The sequence below is a fragment of the Oreochromis niloticus genome, linkage group LG1, assembly GCF_001858045.2.
Source record: "Oreochromis niloticus isolate F11D_XX linkage group LG1, O_niloticus_UMD_NMBU, whole genome shotgun sequence".
Taxonomy (NCBI): Eukaryota; Metazoa; Chordata; class Actinopteri; order Cichliformes; family Cichlidae; genus Oreochromis; species Oreochromis niloticus.
In genome coordinates, this window is record NC_031965.2 from 35,678,316 (window position 1) to 35,698,377 (window position 20,062).

The following is a 20,062-nucleotide window of genomic DNA, read 5'->3' on the forward strand; positions in this document are numbered from 1 at the left end:
GGCGCCAGGTCCGAGCATTCCTAGATGAACAGTTTCCTGGAAAGTGGATTGGTCGTTGTGGGCCAGTTGAATGGCCCCCAAGGTCTCCCGATCTGACCCCCTTAGACTTTTATCTTTGGGGTCATCTGAAGGCAATTGTCTATGGTGTGAAGATACGAGATGTGCAGCACTTGAAACTACGGATACTGGATGCCTGTGCTGGCATTTCTCCTGCGGTGTTGCTATCAGTGTGTGAAGAGTGGGAGAAGAGGGTTGCATTGACAATCCAACACAATGGGCAGCACACTGAACACATGTTATAAGTGGTCAGAAACTTGTAAATAACTCATGAAAGAATGAAGTTACGTTGAAACCAAGCACACCATTGTTTTTCTTGTGACATTACCAATAAGTTTGATGTGTCACATGGCCCTCTTCCTATTGAAAAGACAAAAGTTGTATCCAAGATGGCCGACTTCTAAATAGCCACCATGGTCACCACCCATCTTGAGGAGTTTGCCCCCTCACATATACTAATGTGCCACAAACAGGACTTTAATATCACCAACCATTCCCATTTTATTACGGTGTATCCATATAAATGGCCCACCCTGTAGTTTTAACTTTTAGAGCATTACAGAGACAGCCCCCCAACCCCCCACCACATTGCTGATATGATTCGTACACATACCTCCACTCGTAACCTGAGGTCATCAAACCAAAACCTTTTAGTGGTCCCCCACACTCGTTTTAAAACCCGAGGGGACCGATCTTTCCAAGCTGTTGCACCCAGACTGTGGAATGCACTTCCCCTATTTCTACGGGCTTTGGACTCAGTGGAGACCTTCAAAAAGCAGCTAAAGACATTTTTATTTCAAAAAGCTTTTAATTAGACCAAGGTTTTATGATGTATTTTATGACTGTATTGTGTTTTTTACCTTGTAAAGCACTTTGTGACATATGTCTGTGAAAGGTGCTATATAAATAAACTTTACTTACTTACTTACTTACACAAGACAAAAATTACAGGATGAGCGCTAGATATACATTCTTTAGTATTTTAAACCATCTGTTTTTACTCGATTTCTAATCCAGATGTTTATAATTGCACTATAGTGGCTGTTCATTTGGAGACTTTTCTAAGCAATCGAAATGACTGTCAGGAATTTTTGAACAAGTTATCATCATAATATATAGTTATTAATGATTATTTTAAATCAACAACTTTACGTTTATGGTGCAGGACAAAAACACAAACGGTCATGTTTATTTTCAAAGCTTCCTGGTGTTATCAGGATACTTTTACATGAATTTATGAACTGTCATAAAATGTTATGCATGCTACATGTAGTCTGCTACATGTAGCATGCATAAGATGGGATTTCTTTCTTGGCTTATATTCCGTCTAGTCTCAGCTACAGACACACAGAGTAAAAGGTTATTTGTGGAAAGGGAAGTCGAAAGATTAACTCAGCAACTGGGGTAATCGATCTAAATTATATTTGTCTCCACTGTCATCGTCATTATCATCACTGATGTCATGTTCACCATGGTCGTCGAGCTATTGGAACATTTGCCTCAGGTGGTACTGTATGAGCTGTACAGTTCTGATCTAATGAACTATGGGCATTGTATTGATTCTGTTATACTACTGATCTCATCTTACTGCTGTTTTCTGCCCTTTGGTGTTAACTACAATGATGTTGTATTGGTGGGTATATTGTTAGCAAACAACAACATGGTCCAAACCAGCTACGCTCATGGCCATGTTTCATACACTTTGCTGCTTACATTTTTATTCAAGTTGTTTATTTATATATTTTTTTAATACATGTTTCTGTGACATGCAGTCATGAGCAATTCATTCATTTGTTTGATTTGTTCATTCATTCACGACTTTTAATGGCAAATAAATACATTTTTTGGCATTAGTGACACTTAAACCAAAACCTTTGACCACAGCTGTTCAACCTGTGTGCAACAAAAGCTACCTCAGCTGTTCCAGCTTGTATAAAATTGCAGCTCACTTAGATTTGGTCTGCTGAAAACACTGAAGTGACAAGCCAGATTGTGAGACTTCATAAAGATGACACAGTGTACAAGAACATCTACAGGATATGAGATACAAACTGAAACACAGTTGCAACACTCGGTAGGAGATAAAGAGAGAGTCATACTGCTGTACATATAAATAAACTGTTTGCCTCCAAAATGCTGCATCATACACAGTTAACCATGAAGTTTGCTTCATAGTTAACTGTGGGAGTACTTGGATTATGATTTGAAGCTGAAGTCTTTCCTGTGGCCAGGTACCTGTTCCTCAGGTAGGATGAAGGGTGCTGCATGATGTCAACAAACAGCATTTCTTGTTCTCCAAACCTGAAAGATTTTAACATGAAAAACAGCCAAAATGACAAATGGCAGCATAATCTACGATGAGATGAAACAAAAAAAATGTTATATAGATTGGATTTATTAGTGTGTACATGCTCAGCACTACTACCATGTTTGCATAATGCTGACTGACAGATATGGATTTGAGGCTGCAAGACTGCACCAGGAATAGGTGAGTTTTCTAATATGACTGTGAGCTCTATTCTTTAATCCACTTATGCAGGTTGCAGCTGTACTTGAGATCAAATACCTTTTATTTATATAGCAGTGAAACACAACAACAGTCACCTCAAAGCACTTTATATTGTGAGGTAAAGACATCTTGACAATCAGTTGTGCAAACATAGCCAGACCATGCAAAGGTATTTTAATCTGAAAATAAATTTGGTTCACATGTCCAGAAATTTTTCAAAAAAACTTAAACAAAGACAAAAGAACATTTTGGTTTTTAAATGACAAGAATGCAGTGAGAAGACAATAATATGATTCTGTTATTAACATCAAGGGTGATACAGCTCACATATTTTAGTACATGAGCTGTATCTCCATTTTGAGCAAGTTAACCACAAGATGGCAGTAATGACAGAGTTTCCGTTTTTATATAAACTTGTTCTATTGTGGCTTGCACTTACAATAATTCAGTAATCCTATATTAATATTAATACTTATACTATACTTAAATACCCCAAATGTTCTTCAAATAAGATAAGACAAAAACACTATTTATTCCAAAACCTAAGAAAATACCTTGTTACAGCAGCCAGTTTAAGAGAAAGTACAAAAAACTGAAATCCTCAATAAATCTATGTATTGTATGTACTGTGTATTTAATTGGATGACAGTGTTGAAATATAACATCTAGAAGCAGAACCATATAATGCCCGAAATGCTGTTATAACAGCATAAGAATACAAAATACAATGCAAACTCCTTGTGTTTGACGATATTGGCATGTGTCTAATGGAATAGTCATTGCCACATATTTTCATGGGAGTACTGAAAAGATATAAATAGATTACCTAATTGTAAATTTAAAAAAAAAAATCTAAAAACTGTTTCCATAGACTGTATGCACACATACCTTTTTTTCTGCCAAGATAAATTATAAGAGCAAAACCACTGATCATAGATACAGCACAGCCTACATATCGGATGGCAGTGAGTTCCAGGGGCTGGCACACTGATCGAGGCTTCAGGTCCTACAAGTGGACAGTGCAATGAGCAGAAAAAGGTCTTTATATCCAAAAAAAATGCAACACAAAAAAACCCCGTACGGTTACGGTGTAACCTTGGTTCTCTTAGTGAGAGACTATCTCTCCACACCGTTACATATTCCATATGTACGGGGTACGACCACCCTTGGTCGTGGCCTGTGAATATTTCTTTAAGACACTCTGGCATGCCCAGCTACGTCCCACAGCGCACGTATAAAACAGCTGTGCAGATGTGACACTGGTGATAGTTTGATCGGAACGAGTCTCCGAGCGGCCTGACGGTGGAGAGATAGTCTCGATATGCTAGAGAACGTACGGTTACAGTGTAACCTTGGTTCTCTTAGTGAAAGACTCTCTCTCCACCAAGGGTGGTCGTACCCCGTACATATGGAATATGTAACGGTGTGGAGAGAGAGTCTCTCACTAAGAGAACCATGGTTACACCGTAACCGTATGTTCTGTAGCATATCGAGACTATCTCTCCACACCATTACATATTCCATATGTACAGGGTAACTCTGTAAGACACCCCGCGAGGAGACAGTGCAACGAACCACCGAGAGTGAAGGTGCTGGGAGTCAGTGACAACGCACCAATAGGCACACCACCCTGGTCAGGGCTTCGCAGACGCGTAGCCTGAGCCAGGGGGTGGAGGCAGCAGTCTACAGACGCCAGACTGGCCTGAACCGGTCATGCAGGACGCAGGACCGCAAGTGATTGGCCACTCAAGGTCTGCCCGGGAACCACAAGGCAGACCGCCAGGGAGCGCAGCACACCGAGCTGCCAAGTAGCATCACGCTGGTCGCGTAGGCCTACGACATGCGGGCAATGCCAGACAGAGTCGGCGCTACAGGCTGGAGAACTCTCACTCGCCACAGCGAGGTCCGACTGTGTAAGCTGGCGAAGTGGGGAGCACGCCAGGGGAGCACAGCCTACAGTAGCAGGTCAAGCTAGGGACGAGACCAGTCCATCCACAGAGCCGAAGCCGCCCCATGCTGTCAACAGACAGGGAGGGGGGCTGGCAACCTAGCATGCTGAAGTGGAGGGCTGAGCAAGGCGACGACCTGAAGGTCCACCCCTCGCACCATCACTACGTGCTGTCCGCAGACAGGAGCTTCAAGAGTGAACTTGCAAACAAGACACTCGAGGTCAGACACAAAGTCCCAGCTCACTGGGCGTCCCTGTGCTGGCCATGTAAGCCCGTGACACACAGGCAAAGCACCAGACAGGGAGCCAGCATAGCAGGCTGGGGAGCTCTCACTACAGGCCGAAGTGTCAGACACAGCGAGGCCTGACAAGCGCAAACCCACGGCATGCGGTTAGAGGTATGGAAACGCCAGAAGCACGGGTGGTCGGCTAGGATGAGCCCGTGTGCACGCACACCAAGGATCCCCAGCTGGAGCCTGGGGAGCCCAGGGCCCGACCCTGGAATCCCAGGAGCAGAGTGAGGAGAGGAAGCGTAGCTCACCGAGCCACTGAATGGGGACCCCACTGGCCGCGCAACCCTGCAAAAGGCGGGCAACGCCAGACAGGAGCTGGTGCTGCAGGCTGGGGAACACTCACTTGCTGGCTGAGGCATCAGACACAGCGAGGACCAACTAGTGCGCAAGCTGGCGAAGCGCAGCAAGACGCCGGGGGAACACAGCCTGCAGCCGCAGCAGCTCATATGCCAGACTGGCTGAAGAGGTTGGAGAACACTCACTCGCCGGCTGGAGAACACTCACTCGCTGGCTGAAGAATCAGACACAGCAAGGTCCAGCTGGCGTGTAAACCGGCAAATGCGGGCAATACACCAGGGGAACACAGCCAGGAGTTGCAGCATCTGACATGCCAGAGAGAATCCGGCTAAAATAGGCTGGACAACGCTCACTCGCCGCAGCGAGGTCCAACTGGCACCTGCAGCAGTCCTGGCCACTAGGCCCAACTCAAAGGATGTCAGGAGGGAGGAGGGTGGCTGGAGGACACCTGAGCCTAGGCTTCGAGTCCTCCCCACCTCAACTGAACACGGCCGTCTCCACACGCCTGCATAGGCCCCTCAGCACAGCGAGGTGGCCGCAGGGTAGACAGGCAGTCCCATCAGGAGGATGCCGAAACATGCTCCTGACAGACGCATATACATACAGCACTCTCAAGGCAAAGCACTCACACACACAACACAAGTGGAGATCAAACGATCACCGGTGTCACGTCTGCACAGCTGTTTTATACGTGCACTGTGGGACGTAGCCGGGCGTGCTGGAGTGTCTCAAAGAAATATCCACACGCCACGACCAAGGTGGGCCGTACCCCATACATATGGAATATGTAACGGTGTGGAGAGAGAGTCTCGATATGCTAGAGAACATCTTTTTTATATCTCTTTAAAACGACAGTACTTCTAAGCACCATCTCATTACTGTTTTTATTGTTGTATGAAAAGCAGTGTCTCACCACCAGGACAGTGAAGTAAGTCGGATGGTTACACAGACACACAGTGTGGTTTTCCCCCTTCTGTTGTGTCTCACATCCATCATTTGACCAGTTCACCTGCAGAGAATCTGCAGCCGGAAAATATAAATCAGTTAAAGCTCATTGGCGGAAATTATGGGAAAGAAAATGGGAAATACAGATAGATAATAATTAACAATGTCAAATATGCATGGCCGCTAAAGGATTCCAACCTTTTCTAGTGTCCCAAGAAACACATGTCCTTAAATAGCTTTCCTGAAATAAAGAGGGAAAAAAGATGTGAGCTGCAGACATCTCCCAATAAGAAGGTGCATATATTGCATTTGTTGCACATATTTAAATTTTAGTTCCTTTAAAGTTGTTTCCTATTTGCTGCATACATAACCTGGCTTACTGTGTATCACCATAATGCTAAATAATATTTAGATCACAGTTAACATACAAAGAGGGAGTTTCATGTGTCACCGTGACTACTTCACAGAAACTATGCGCATTAGACAGTCCATTAACACCACAGTCTATTTTTGCTACACATGGTTTCTGTGCGTGTTGCACCTTTGAAGTAGACAGGCTGATATTACAGAACTTAACAGCATTTTGCTTTTGTTTTCTGCACCTGAGCCATATTTGTCAGCCTGTGTGTTTATTGATATTTGCACTGCAGCACATTGCAGTAAATTTCAACAGTTACTATTTGGCACAGTAAGTGTCAGTTTAAGGAAGTAGCTTTAAGTAATATAAAGTGGGTGGGGATTGTACTGATACAGAAAAAAGGCCACAGAAACACACAAACTTACAGATACGGCTTCATGATTAAAATCAATCCTAATGGGTTCAGATTTCTGATGATCTTGTTCTCCACCGTGATTTCCACCACATCACTGATAGGTCTGGCATCTCTGTGAGCCTCCTTAAACAAACACACACATCTTGACCTTCCTCTTACATAATGCAGCATTAACATTTGCACACAAAGCAACAAAAGTATTCCAGATAGTATCGCAAATGTGAAGAAAAAATTGCAGGCTGACAGCTAAATGAGGTCACCTGAAATCCTGTCATATGTGCCTGTATCGACTGAAGGCAAACAGCCTTACCTGTAACACAGAGATGTTCTTGAAGAAAGTGAAGGCTACTTTGCTAACATTTTTCGCAACTTGTTTTAAGGCAGCAGGGAGGTGGACAGTGGTATTGAACTTGACAGGTCTACCAGCAATGGCCTGGAAAAGAAAATACACATATTTAAGGGAATTTAAAGAGTAGATCTGATGCCAGATTTGTGGGTCACTTATAGAAATGACTAATTTTAGGTTGATTTAGAGAAAAAATGTCAGCTTTCAACATCCTTTAATTGTCAACAAAATGCTGCTGTCAGTCATGTTCATGTGTCTAACCTCTGACCTGTTTTCTGAACTAAATCATCACACCCTTCAGACTGAATGAATACTCTCATGGTTGCTGAGAAACATGCTACACAGTGAATCACATATTAAGAATGGAAGCACACCGTTTCAGGTGTGAAGTAGCATTGTTGTTGATGTGGAATCAGATCATGAAGAAAACGATATTGTTTCATGAGTGGCTACAATACTAATGTTAGATACATGCTGCAAAAATGTCAGTCTTCACCCCAATCATATGACAAAAAATAAAAAAACAGAACAAAAAACAGCCCGTTCATGTTGGTGAAAAAATTGCACCATGATGACCAATCAAAAATGATATGGCAACATGACATTTGGTTGTTTAGGAAGAGGGGGAAATTTTAGGAGTGACGGCGAGAGAGAGGGAGAAAGAGAGAGCCGGAAAAGAGAGAGAGCGAGTTTTGAGATGTGAGAGATTTGTGACGTTTAGCATGTTTGGAGTGTGTAGTTAATGTGTTGTCTTGTGTAGTTAGTGTATTGTGGATAGGTTTGTATTGTGTGTCAGAACAATGAGGCGACTGCTGTCTCCAGGTAGAAAACAGGAGTGATACACCTGCTGCTGTCAGACCTGCAGGTATCAGGCTGTGATGTTCTCCTTTATAGTGGACAGAAATTTTTGGATTGGCACAAATAATTTGTGTGGCATCTTATTGAATGCAGAACAGCTGATTGTTATGTAAATAGTTTGAAATGGTTATTTAAAAAGGGGTAAAAGGGTAAAATTGATCATTTATATCATTTTACATTTAATAAAAAGTAGTTAAAAATGGCCAATTATACCCTGGACCCCAGAGGGTTAAACATTTTTTAAAGTAACGCCATAGTTACTTTTCAAGTAACTAATTACTTTTAGAATCTTGTAACTCAGTTACTAACTCAGTTACTTTTTTGAAGAAGTAACTAGTGACCATAATTAATTACTTTTTCAAAGTAACTTGCCCAACACTGGTGGTGAGGAACATGATCAATAGGGTAAACAACCCTCTTAAGGGACAACTCCCACTAAGGATTACAGGTTTTAGAACTGAAGAAGCTTCTCGGATGAAAGGTGAAACATCTTCATGACACTTAAAGAAGTCCGGTCGCTTTCTCTCTAAGCTCCTTAGAAGACAACAATAGTCTATTCTCTAAACTCTAAACATGTGCACCAAACCATTCTTAGGTTTGTCGGTTTGAAAGAATTGATCAAATAATTTTTAAAAACCCACCAGCTTTGAAGAAACCTTTTTCTATTAATATCTTTTTTATTTTAGTATTTTAGTTATTTTGGGTTCTTTTTAAACTGTATTGTTTAGTTTACAACTATTTGTTTTAGTTTTTTAAATAAACTTTTTCCACTTCAGACACATTTGCTGTTTTGTGAAAACAAGTCTCTTTAACTTGTAGTTTGTCTTACAGGTGATGTGACGCTGTGGCCTTTGAAATCTTCCTTCAGCTCAACGTCAGATCTGTAAGCGTATGGAGGCTCAGCACACCTGGACACAAACATCAGACACAGTCACGTTAAAACACTCCTGCTTCATAGTTTATATCTCAGCTGTAGTCAAAAACAACCTGTAATAATATGGTAATGCAACAAGTTGGTGTATTTGAAGATTAGAAAGGAAATTACTTGTTGGGGGCGGATTCTCGTTTGGCTTGTTCACATAATTCTTCTGCAGAAAAAGAAAAGAAGTTCTGATTGTAACATGCTGCACTTGAAAGCGTAATGATAATTTGGAATGTTAAGCCCTTTCTTGATTCAGCAAAACTAAATGTTAACAAACACTGTGGACAAACTGGTTTATTGGGCAGAAAATAGACCAGAACACCAAGTTTTATTTCTTGCTAAATATAATAAAATTACACTTTCTGCAGATATAAATTCGTGCTTACTGTAGTTGGTGGAATGTGCTATAAAGTTGTAAGCCATCCGTGTTTTGTCGGTGATGAAATCATGTTTGATCGCGACATTGAGGATGCCGTAGTCTGCTCCTTCTGTGTTTGGGCCATCATACAGGTCAGTACAGCAGGAATCCTGCAGGCTTGCAGGTGAGCACAGAATAAGGTTCTTCTCTCCTACCTGAATATGAAAATAGAAATAAAACAATAAACAAAAAAAATGTAATTCTCATAATAATCTTGAGCAAATTAGCTAGTTTAGCATAAACAGTGTAAAGAATACCTTATACATTTTAAGTTTTGCTATATGCTTTTTAAAATTCTGTGGTGTTATGACTCTTATAGATTTCATTTACCTGTAATTTTGTTAGTTTAGTTTCTTGCTATTTATTATAATATACAGGTTGTGAATGGCAGCTGACTTTGTCTGATTTACATTAACAGGTCCAGCAGTGGCTCCCAGTTCAGACAGAACTTGATGTCCCCCGCTGATTCATATCCAAGGTGCTTGAAGTTACTCACTTCAGATCTCCTACACTGGGCTGTAATCTGCCCGTTGATGGACAGAAAGCTCTCATTGGCTGAAATGGAGATCCCTTTACAGCCAGTAGAGATGTTGAGGTTCAGGCTCAGGGGGTTGTTGCCATGGCGCCATGTGCCACAAAAGTTCCAGTCCAGGTCATTGTCACTGGAAACTGTTAAAATACAGCACACAGTATTAAAAAAAAATATTCAACTTATGTGGCAGTGGTGTGATCTCTGGCTCTGCTGCAGTGGAGGGGCAGTGTCAGGTGCAACGAATCATACTGCTGAACTCTGTTCCTTCTTTAGTGATGCTGGGGACCTGCAGTGGAGCATGGAGCCAACTGGAAAGCTGCCCATGGAGAAATCAAAGGTGCCCAGCTGGAAGCACTGTGTGTGCCATAATGTTAAATACTAACATTACAATACAAACTAAATAGCGGTTACACAGACAAAATGTTAATAAATGCTCCTTTTTTTTTTTATGTTTCTAAGTGAATATTCCTAAACACAGCAGCATACAACAACATATAATGTATGACGCAGCACAGCATGGATACAGCACACATGTATGAACAAACTATCACAAAGTGTGGTTCCAGTGTGGTGATCTTACCAGTGGAGAAGATTATTAAGAAGCGCACTATGTTCTCCATCAGCCAGGGTTCTGTTGCTCACACCTGTTCTGTAGAAATAAAAAAAGTAAAGCAGTTTTTACACAAACCTATAATTCTTTATTTACTACAAGAAAACGTTAATTCAGTATACTCCACCATTAAAAATCAGCAAAACAAATAACCAAACAGAAATAACTTGAACATATTCATCTAAGCTCCCACTGCGGAACTAACAAATACTGCATCTGTGGCCATGCAGAGGTGGGTTGCGTATGAAGTGTGAACATATGGTAAGAAATGGAGGAACGGAAGACGGAAACCTGCTGAGCCACAGACAAAACAAACAGATGACTAAAAAGACCTCTGGGGGTCTGAATGTTTAAATAATACAGAGCGACGAGCACCAGTTCATTTACTGAGCTACCTTACATTTCTGACAATTCAGCACTTTAGCAGGTGGTTTAAGATTATCTTCATGTCTGCTTCTATTTATAATTCATGGTCTCTATTCTCAGGTCTCTCTTGTCTTTCCCCTTAGTCCCAACCAATCAAGGTAGATGGCTAACGCCTCCCCTCCCAATGCCCCTGTGCTTGATTCTGCAGGTCTCTTATCGTAGAAAACAGTTCTTCATCCCCACAGTGGACGTCTGAGGTGTATGATTACTTTGATTTTCTCACTAATATTGTAGGGGGTTTACCTTACAATAAAAAGTAAACAGTATCACAATCTATGATATCAATTTCCTGTCTATATGCAATTGATATATTTACATAACAATAACTCTTACAATCAGAACTGTATCATGCTGGTGATGCTCACCACTATTTTTCTTCTGTGAGCAATGAGCTAATTCTGCTCCTGTAATTGCTGTTATAAAGACTATGTCTCATGAGTTAAAAAAAATAAATAAATAAAATTCTTCCTGTATTCTATTACAACAGACTCTAAAGTCTAGATGTGTTACTGAGAGTGCTAATTGATGTGCTTGTGTGGTGGGAGTTTACCACCCTAGGGCTTACAGACATCTGTGCTTTTGATTAAAACAATTCATAATCTGTTGTATTTTTGGAAAGGTTATCAAGGAGAAGTATTTGTATGTGTGTCAGATTTGACATGTAACAGTGCCACATTGTGGTTAGAGGGGGCATCACACCTTACTAAAAAGGACTACCATTGGAAGGACTTACCCACATCAGCAGAATGATCTGTAGATCTCTACTCTGGAGCATATCCAAGAGCTCTGCGGGGGGAGTAGCAGGTTCTGAAATTTTTCAGCTGCTTCTAACTTCTTTGTGTTTCTGTGGTCAGTATTAGTAGTAAATAGATTATTAGACACCAATTCATTGATTTCCCCCCCTTTTGGCAGGAAACAATTAAACATTAATATCTGATCCTAAAACAGGAAGCTACTTGGTAACTACACATCAAGTTAAACTAAGCCTATATATTGGAGTTCGTTCATTCATAACAAAAAGTTCCCATGTCTCCTTTATTAGGCTGTGGGACAGTAAACTCAAACTAAATGGTAACTGTATCCAGTTTGTAGTTACAGAGCTGTAATGTGCAGCAATCACCTTAGAAATAAACAGCAGCACTGACAGGGATGCAGCCACTTAAATTAAAATGTTTATCACTCTCTGTGCTGAACCACCAGATTAACCAGTTTCTGCACCAAAACTTGTGTGTTGCATTTCACCATTTGATAACATTCCTGGAATAAGTGGCACTATCTTTTTAAATTCTGTTAACACCGCCCCTTTCATGTGAACATCCAGGGGGAAACCCTGGAATAACTTTATGAGGTGATAACTAGCTTTGTGTGACCATGTGTCCCGATTGCTGAATCCAGATAGTGGAATGATACCCCGGGTATGCCGAACACCCTTCATAGTTCAGGGCCCTGGATAAGCCCAAATCCTGCTTCACAGTACAGGTCTCTGCTCTTAACTGGCTATAGGTTGAGTAGAAGTTACCATGGTCACTTAACCAGGTTGAACAAATAATAAATAAAGAACCTGACATTAATCCATCTAAGCCTTTGAATTCAAACTAAATTTATAAAGTAATAAGATATTTATACATGTTTTACAAACCAATGATATAGGATATTAATACATTTTAACCTCCTCTTTAGAATGCAGGACAAACTGACACGGAGACGTTTCATGTTTATTTTCAAAGCTTTCTTTTTATACACATCTACATATTTACAAAAACCTTAACAGAACAAGCACCTAGGAGAAACAATTTAAACTCCAGAGGAGATTTTCTGAACCAAACTCACACACCCACAACAGAATTGATGCACCACGCTTTCACATTATGCAAAAAAATCTAACACAGTTATACGTACACGCACTACCATGCACAAAATGCAAACACCCTAAACTGCAACCACGCGCGGCCCGAGACATCTCACTAACAGAAGGATAAGAGCACGAAGCATACGAGGCATACCACACTAATGTGCAACATTTTCTAACACACATCCACTTTGAACAAACATCCACACATGAATTCACTCCACCACAGTTTAAAAAAAAACAAACAAAATACAAAAACAAAAAAAGGACACACGGGACCCTTCTGCACATAACTCACCTACTCCATCACCATCTGTGTAGGAAAGTGATCTGATCAGTTAGTGGCCACTGAACTTCATAACTGTGACAAAATACTTTTGGCACATTTTTAACCAAGGTATTGTTTCCTGGTGTTTTCCAGAAACGTTGTCCATTTGTTGAGTGCTACACATAAACTGCTACACTGTGAGAAGTGATTTCTTTCTTTATAACCTTTCAGTCTCTGCTACACAGATGTTGCACAGAGTTAAGGGGTTACTTGTGGAAAGGTAACTGGAAAGATCCACTACAAGTGGGGTGAAGAGCAGATCAATCGGAATCATATTTGTCTCCATCGTCATCATCATCGCCATTGTCGTCGTCACCACGGCAGCCCAGCTCATGCATCACTTCCCTCTGGTAGCGCTGCCAGCTCCTCCTGCTGTAGGAGTGTTCCTCCTCCCAGTAACCTGCACAGAAGTCAAATGTAATGCTTAGCAAATAAACACCATTCAACACTTGTTTGCACCAAGTGACACTGAGGCTGAAAAATGAAGCAAACACACGGGGAGCAAGAAACAACAGCTTAGTGAACTGAACTTTACTGAACTGCCATTTGAAGTTGGTAAATACTGCGAAATTTGTACTCTAGTTTTAGTAAGTGTTTCATCAGTCCGTTGCTTAGCAACAACTAGCACGGATCTGTGTCTGTCTAGCGAGTTTATAGATGCAATCTACAAACCTCAGCATTGAACCTTCTCACCCATATATGTTAACTTCCTGGTCTGAAAGACCACAAAAACCATTGAGTCACGTGGTGGCTCCATCCATGTCCTACATACAGTCTTAAGCAGAACACTTTTCTTAAAAGTAATGCAGTAGTTTCCTTAATTACAACCAGGAGAAAGTAACACGATACACTACTTGTTACATTACTTTGGCATTTCTCCTTAAAATGAACTGAAATGCACTCTCATAAATATCAATGTAACAATACCAACATACAGGCTACAGTCCCACACACCAACACAAATCTGTATTTTAATGAGGATACGCATATGAGCTTTCTCTTAGTATTTGGGTATGAATGCAAAACTGACAACAAAAAGCAAAAGATGAAAACCAGCACAAAGACATTCAAATGGATCGCCACAGTGATTCTACTTTAGAAACATGAACAGGTAGAAACGGACACTGCAGCCTGACTGCTCATCTGTTTTTTACCCTTTGAAGTCGAGTCTGGTAGCTGGGCTGGGGTTGGATTTCACTCAGCTTTAATATCACTCTGGATTCTTAGCTTAGCGTTAACATGATGTCTGTTCAGGAGCTTGCAAAGAGCCGAAGTTCTGTTAGCAGCATACTAGCAGTTGTTTCTGTCCTGGATGCAGTTTGCACTTCGCCATCGATCTCTCATCCTCTTTTACAATAAAAATAAAAGTATTGTCTATATCCACTCTGTAGACCACCATTTTCCTCCTCTGGCACAACAACTGAAATCAGCTAAATGTAGTGCAAGTGCAATCGATTGGCAAGCAACGGAAGGAAGGAATTGACCTACTTGGAATGAGTTCTTGTAGAGAACCAATTCTCAAGTTATGCACACTAAGTTTTGTAATGCAGAAGCCTAGACAATCAAAAGTTTAACTAAGACCTCAGGATCCTGTGTATGAGTGGAAATGACTAGAATATCACACTAACCTGGTTTGACTAAATAACTTTTGGCATCTTGTCATCAGAGTAAAAGATGAAATGGGACACATTTGTTTAAATTAACAGGAGTTCAAGTAGAGACTGCAGCACTGAATAACTGACATGTTTCTAAATACATACCACCATAGCGCTCCTCTCTGTCACTGTCTGTATCACTCTCCTCATCAGGGTAGTCATTCCTCCAGTTGCCTTCCTCGTTCTCATCATCCTCATCTTCATACACTTCCTCTTCATGAACCACAAGGTCAGGAACCTGAGATTAAAAACACCACATTTATCAGAAAAGCATTTTTGTGGTTTGATATTAAAAATTCCCAGTGAGGTTTGAGTCATCACTGATAAGAAGAAACCCTAACTGTATACTTTGGCGAGTTACTTCTCCAAACATCCAGGGCTAGAAAACTAAACAATCTTCTTGTTTACATTTTTACTTTCAATGCTTTAAAATAAACACCATTTAAAAATCATCAGTTAAGTTACAAAAAAACACAACATTTTTCTCATCTTAACCCCTCTTCCACCCATTTTAGATTATTTTAAACTAGTGCCAAATTGTAATGAACCACCACCACCAGAAGGTGGCAGTAATGCAACAAAATGTTTCTACATTCCCCAGGCACCATTAGGCAACATTACAAAGTGGTGATGCTTGTTTACAAACAAGCGATCATTTTGTAGCAGGCAGGAGTTCAGACGAGGGATGAGGCTGAACTCCTGAATGACAGAATATTCCCCTGTAAAGATCAAATATTTCTGCTTTAAAGGCCACCTGTTTACCACCTGACCATCATTTATTTTTCCAAATATAAAATTTGGACCACTTCACCCATTCACTCACTCCAGTTTCAGCACTCATTCATCTGTCCGTCCATCCATCCACACACACCAGTTCTCCCTCATCAGCATAGGCCCTGACAGACAGGATGTCCTGGATCCACCCTGGTGTGACCGTTTCCTGGTAGTAAAGATCATAGACGTAGTCATCGTCCTGCTCTCGGTGCTCTTCCCCCAGTCTATCTCCAGATATGCTCAGACGCTCCCGCAGCATCTTGGTGTTGTTACAGAGAATCTCATCTGGTTCTGAGGACAGTATCTTTAGAAAAATAAAGCAAGTGATTAGAAATGGAACAAATTAATGAGCTGATAGTCAGTCTAGTTGGGCCTAATGGCAAATTAAATGACATTTACATCAATACTGAAAAAAATCTCACAGATGTTTACTGGTAACTATCAAAACACATATTGTTAGGAAGAGGCAAGTTGTGAGCTTCATGTGTTTGCCAGTAGGCAGTGTAATAGCAGTGGCTGCAGTAACTCCAGACATTCTCACTAAAGTAAGTGATCTTTCCTACAGCTGAAGCACACGACTGGAATTGTGACTGAAACGGTCGAGCCTGAATGCTTCTTAAAAAGAGAAATGAACGTGACTCTTTGATCAGACACCTTAACACTGCTGTCCTGGCTGGTTGGTATAGTTAAACTAATTATACACCTGCAACACCATTTAACTTTTCTGAGATGTTATGTCACAGTCTAGAACTAGCTAGGCCTGCAGTGTGTGTGTGTCTCTCTCTCTCTCCCTGTCTATTTGTCAGCGTGAAAGCTCAACTAATGCAGCGTGGTTCGTGCGTGGTTTTTAAACTCCAAGGAAAGATGGCTGCTGCTCCTGCTAGCCTTGCTAACACTAGCCACACTTCCAATCCAACATTGCCAGACCAGCGATCAATGTGATTCGACTGGGGAAGAATGCACTTCCAAAAGGTTTTTAATAAACATGCACTATTTGTTTAACAATTCTGCCTGTTTGCTGAACAATTTCTTACTTTTTGACCAGTTAATGGTCAAAAGCAGTCAGTTAATTTTTTCTCTAATTTTTAATGACTATAGTACATGGATTACCAGGAAAATCCTTACTTAACAGAACAGGAAATGTGCTTGCAGGATGAGACATCAGAAGATTGGATCTGTGAGACCGATCAATGATAATTGTGTCATTAACAGTCGATGACTGTGCCAGCCATGTGGTTGAGCTAAGACTGGATGACTTTCTGCAACTAAATTATATTGATATTTGTAGCATCTGCCTTCTGAAAAGCACTTGTTCAACTGCACAGTTGTGTTCAGTAAAAGCTTAATGCCTGGTAAGTTGTGGTAAGCTGATAACCTGTGTTAAATAATCCCAAATACAATCAAGCAGCCCTATGAGGACACCCATTTATGTTTTTTAACAGTTTGAGGCCAGCATGGTATTTATTTTTTTTAACTGACTGTTTCTGTAATTTAGCCTCCACTAAGTGAAATAGGTGCAACATATCAGGACCCTAAATTGAGTATAATAACTGATCATTGGGCTGTTCATGAGTATGCTTGCCAAAGCGCACTAGGACAACTGCTGCAAACAAAACCTAGAATCTCCAACTATCAACTTACCTTGCCTGAAGGTTTATCCTGGTCCTCTCCATCCTCATGGATCAGATCCACCACCTGGATTTCACCCAGCCCCCAGCATTTGTCTGTCTCTTTCCCCGTTTCCTCTACACACTCAGAAGCACCCATCTGTGGTGTCTGTTGCTCTGCTGGGGCTGACAGACCAGCACGGTGGCTTGAGAGTATTCTGTAGCGTTCCTCTCTCCGAGTACTCCACTTTGTGCTGCGTAAATCACCAAGTATCCGCTGTGAGCTGGCAGCAGAGGGACGCAGTGCATGTGCCGTGCGAGGCCGAGCCAAAGCATGTCGAACCTGCGTCTGAACGGGAGCATCCTGGTGATGGGATGACAAAGATAACAACCCATGAGGCTTTAACATAAACATGGATATCCCTTTTAATTCCCAACTCATAGAAGATGCCAGAACTGCACACTCATCTTACTCGCGGTTCCACTAATTTAATGCAAATATTAACAAAATCCAACAATTAAAAACCCCACATCCAATTTTCTTCAACGAGGAAGCAACCAATTTGTAACAACAGACAATTTAAAACACTAACAATTACCTATTTACAAAACGAACTAAAAGAACAGTAGCAATAGGACATGTGCAAAGATGCAAGATTCACATGTTGAAAACACAATGACCAGAATTTTCCCTGCGCATAAAAATGTTTGGTGCCCTCAAAAGACAATTTGGTCTAGCACAAAAATGACAATCAACAGGACTGTGTTCATCAAATGGCAAGAAATAAAAGGAAAATCCAGAGAAATATGTAAGATAACAAAGACACTTTGCCTTAACTGTATGTGACTCAACTATGGTTATTTGCTTGGTCACCTCCCAAAAGCATAGTTATCACCAGGAAAAACTTACTGTTAAAAAAAATAAAAAGACATTACATGCACCTAAAAATGCAGAAAAGACAGAAAAGCCTGTTAAGGAGTGACTCCTTATCCCCCTCCCAAATAGTTAACTTTGTCATCAGAGCCCAGGAGTGGTGTATTCCTCATTTTGGCTGTGAGATTTCACTTCCTAATGACATTAAAAACTTTAAGACTGCATACTTCTGACACAAGACTGAGCTTCAAAAACCCTATATAAAGGCTCACCAGAATCAATATTGTGATATCAATTTTTCAGTCATTGCGCCCATCACTCACTAAAAGGAAGCATTCTCAAAATGTAATGAAGTGGAAAAAGCTGCATTAGCCATCTATCCGTTTTACCGAATCCCACAAAGAAAAACATAGTGGTCGGTCACACATTACACAAACAAGTGCAGTGCTACAACTGTATATAGCAGTGTTTACAGCTAATCTAATTAGCTTACGTAATGGGTCTGATTTTGTCTATTGATTTGCGCATGTAAATATTTAATTTACTTCAAACGTTAGTCATACCACAGCCTGGATTTTGATTGTCACTTCATTTTCAAGGCCCAAATTACGTCAAAAAACAAGCTAACAGCAGTTTGTGGGGTAGCTAGGGCTAGCAGCTAGCATGATTGCTAACAACAATAAGCACAAAGGCGCGTTGTTTTCAGACAGCAAGTGACGCTCTCATCAGCTTCATTCAGCTTGCTATCAGCCACTCAGCTCTTCTGAGTGGTTTCAACTATCGTGATAACTACCGCCCCCCACCACCACTATTTGTCAAAAGCTACCCCTTCCACTGACCGCTGCTCTGACGATAGCATTGGGCCCCTCACCTGTGTTGCTACGGTCGCCACGAGTTTGAAGACAGAGTTTTCCACTTCGGCTTCGTTGGGCTCAGGTACCGTTTCGCCTGAGCTCTGGGACGTTTCGGGACGGATACGTTTGCATGCCAGCAGCAAAGCATCTGCGGGGTCGGTTCCCCTTTTTCTTTTCACTCGGAGAATCGTAGTATTTGGATCCATGTTGTCTCCGTCTCTCTTTAGTGTGTCTGGCAGTTGGAAAGAAAGGAAACGCGAGAGATCGCAATCCTCCTTTATTTCCGGTGACTACGAATTTGTAGAAACTCGTAAAACTATAGTAATTTCTTTGATGTAGTTTACTTGATACGTTCCCTCGTATTATTATATAGTTAAATTAACTAAACTGCCGCCACGAGTTTCCAATGTATCACTGTAATCCACAATGTCAATAAAACATTAAACATTTTATTTCTTAAAACTTCAAAGTAAAAGCACTTCCTGTTAACGTTGTCCAATTAAAAGCTGACTTTGTGACTTCTGCTATTTTTTTTTAGACATTACGTCATTGTGATTGCTGTGTTTTGTTTTGTTTTTTCTAATACATAAGTAATGTTTTTTTTTTTGTTGTTGTTTTGTTTTTGTGATGATGGAGCTGCAAAGTTCTACAATGTTTTATCTCCGGACAAAAGAGTCGCAAGTGGTTCTCAAACGTTTTGCCAAACTTAAATGCTTTCAAACATATCAAAAATAGTCCAACACCCCAATCTATGTTTTAATCAGTTAATAAAACAATAATAAAAAAATAATAAAATGATCAGTGTTGATATATATTTTTTATTTTTTAAACTGTACTTATTTTATTACAAAAAATGTATTATACACAATATTATACATAATATAACATTTTATCATAAAATCAACATAAAATTAAATTCTGTTATCACACAAAGATGGTGCTGCACTAACCTGAAAATAGTTTCAGATGGAATAACTGTTTTACAAAGACCTTTTACTTGTGAAATTTCATAATCCTGCTTATATTGCCTAATAGTGCAAAGATTTTGTCCACAAAATAGACTTCAGCTGCCCAAAGTAAAACAATAGTTATGCAAAATAATGTAGATTATTACTTTTCGTATTCCCTACAATGATGACAGTCATGCAGACCTTTGTCACCATGTTGCAGGCGTTTACTGTCACCGG

At 40.7% G+C, this 20,062-nt stretch overlaps 2 protein-coding genes across 2 annotated transcripts; both read right to left on the minus strand.

Annotated features, from left to right (window-relative positions):
• Positions 1-1,496: 1,496 nt before the first annotated feature.
• LOC109202419 (adhesion G-protein coupled receptor G5) lies at positions 1,497-6,660 on the minus strand. Its single transcript, XM_019359798.2, has 5 exons — positions 6,652-6,660; positions 6,248-6,290; positions 6,018-6,124; positions 3,455-3,572; positions 1,497-2,358 (listed from the first exon to the last, which is right to left on the minus strand). The coding sequence occupies exons 1-5, from the start codon at positions 6,658-6,660 to the stop codon at positions 2,300-2,302; spliced, it is 336 nt and encodes a 111-aa protein (XP_019215343.1). The 3' UTR covers positions 1,497-2,299.
• Positions 6,661-12,648: 5,988 nt separating this feature from the next.
• slc7a6os (solute carrier family 7 member 6 opposite strand) lies at positions 12,649-19,277 on the minus strand. The gene is made up of 5 exons (XM_003437578.5): positions 18,893-19,277; positions 17,182-17,511; positions 15,638-15,844; positions 14,872-15,004; positions 12,649-13,511 (listed from the first exon to the last, which is right to left on the minus strand). The coding sequence occupies exons 1-5, from the start codon at positions 19,079-19,081 to the stop codon at positions 13,372-13,374; spliced, it is 999 nt and encodes a 332-aa protein (XP_003437626.1). The 5' UTR covers positions 19,082-19,277; the 3' UTR covers positions 12,649-13,371.
• Between the last annotated feature and the right edge of the window lie 785 nt (positions 19,278-20,062).

Coding starts and splice junctions, on each gene's coding strand:
- slc7a6os (XM_003437578.5), bottom strand. CDS start 19,081: ATGGATCCAAATACTACGATTCTCCGAGTGAAAAGAAAAAGGGGAACC. Junction 15,005..15,637: donor ATGCTGATGAGGGAGAACTG/GTGTGTGTGGAT, acceptor TTTTAATCTCAG/GTTCCTGACCTTGTGGTTCA. Junction 13,512..14,871: donor CAGAGAGGAGCGCTATGGTG/GTATGTATTTAG, acceptor ACTTCTGTGCAG/GTTACTGGGAGGAGGAACAC.
- LOC109202419 (XM_019359798.2), bottom strand. Junction 3,573..6,017: donor CTTACTTCACTGTCCTGGTG/GTGAGACACTGC, acceptor GTCCACTTGTAG/GACCTGAAGCCTCGATCAGT. Junction 2,359..3,454: donor TTATCTTGGCAGAAAAAAAG/GTATGTGTGCAT, acceptor AAAATCTTTCAG/GTTTGGAGAACAAGAAATGC.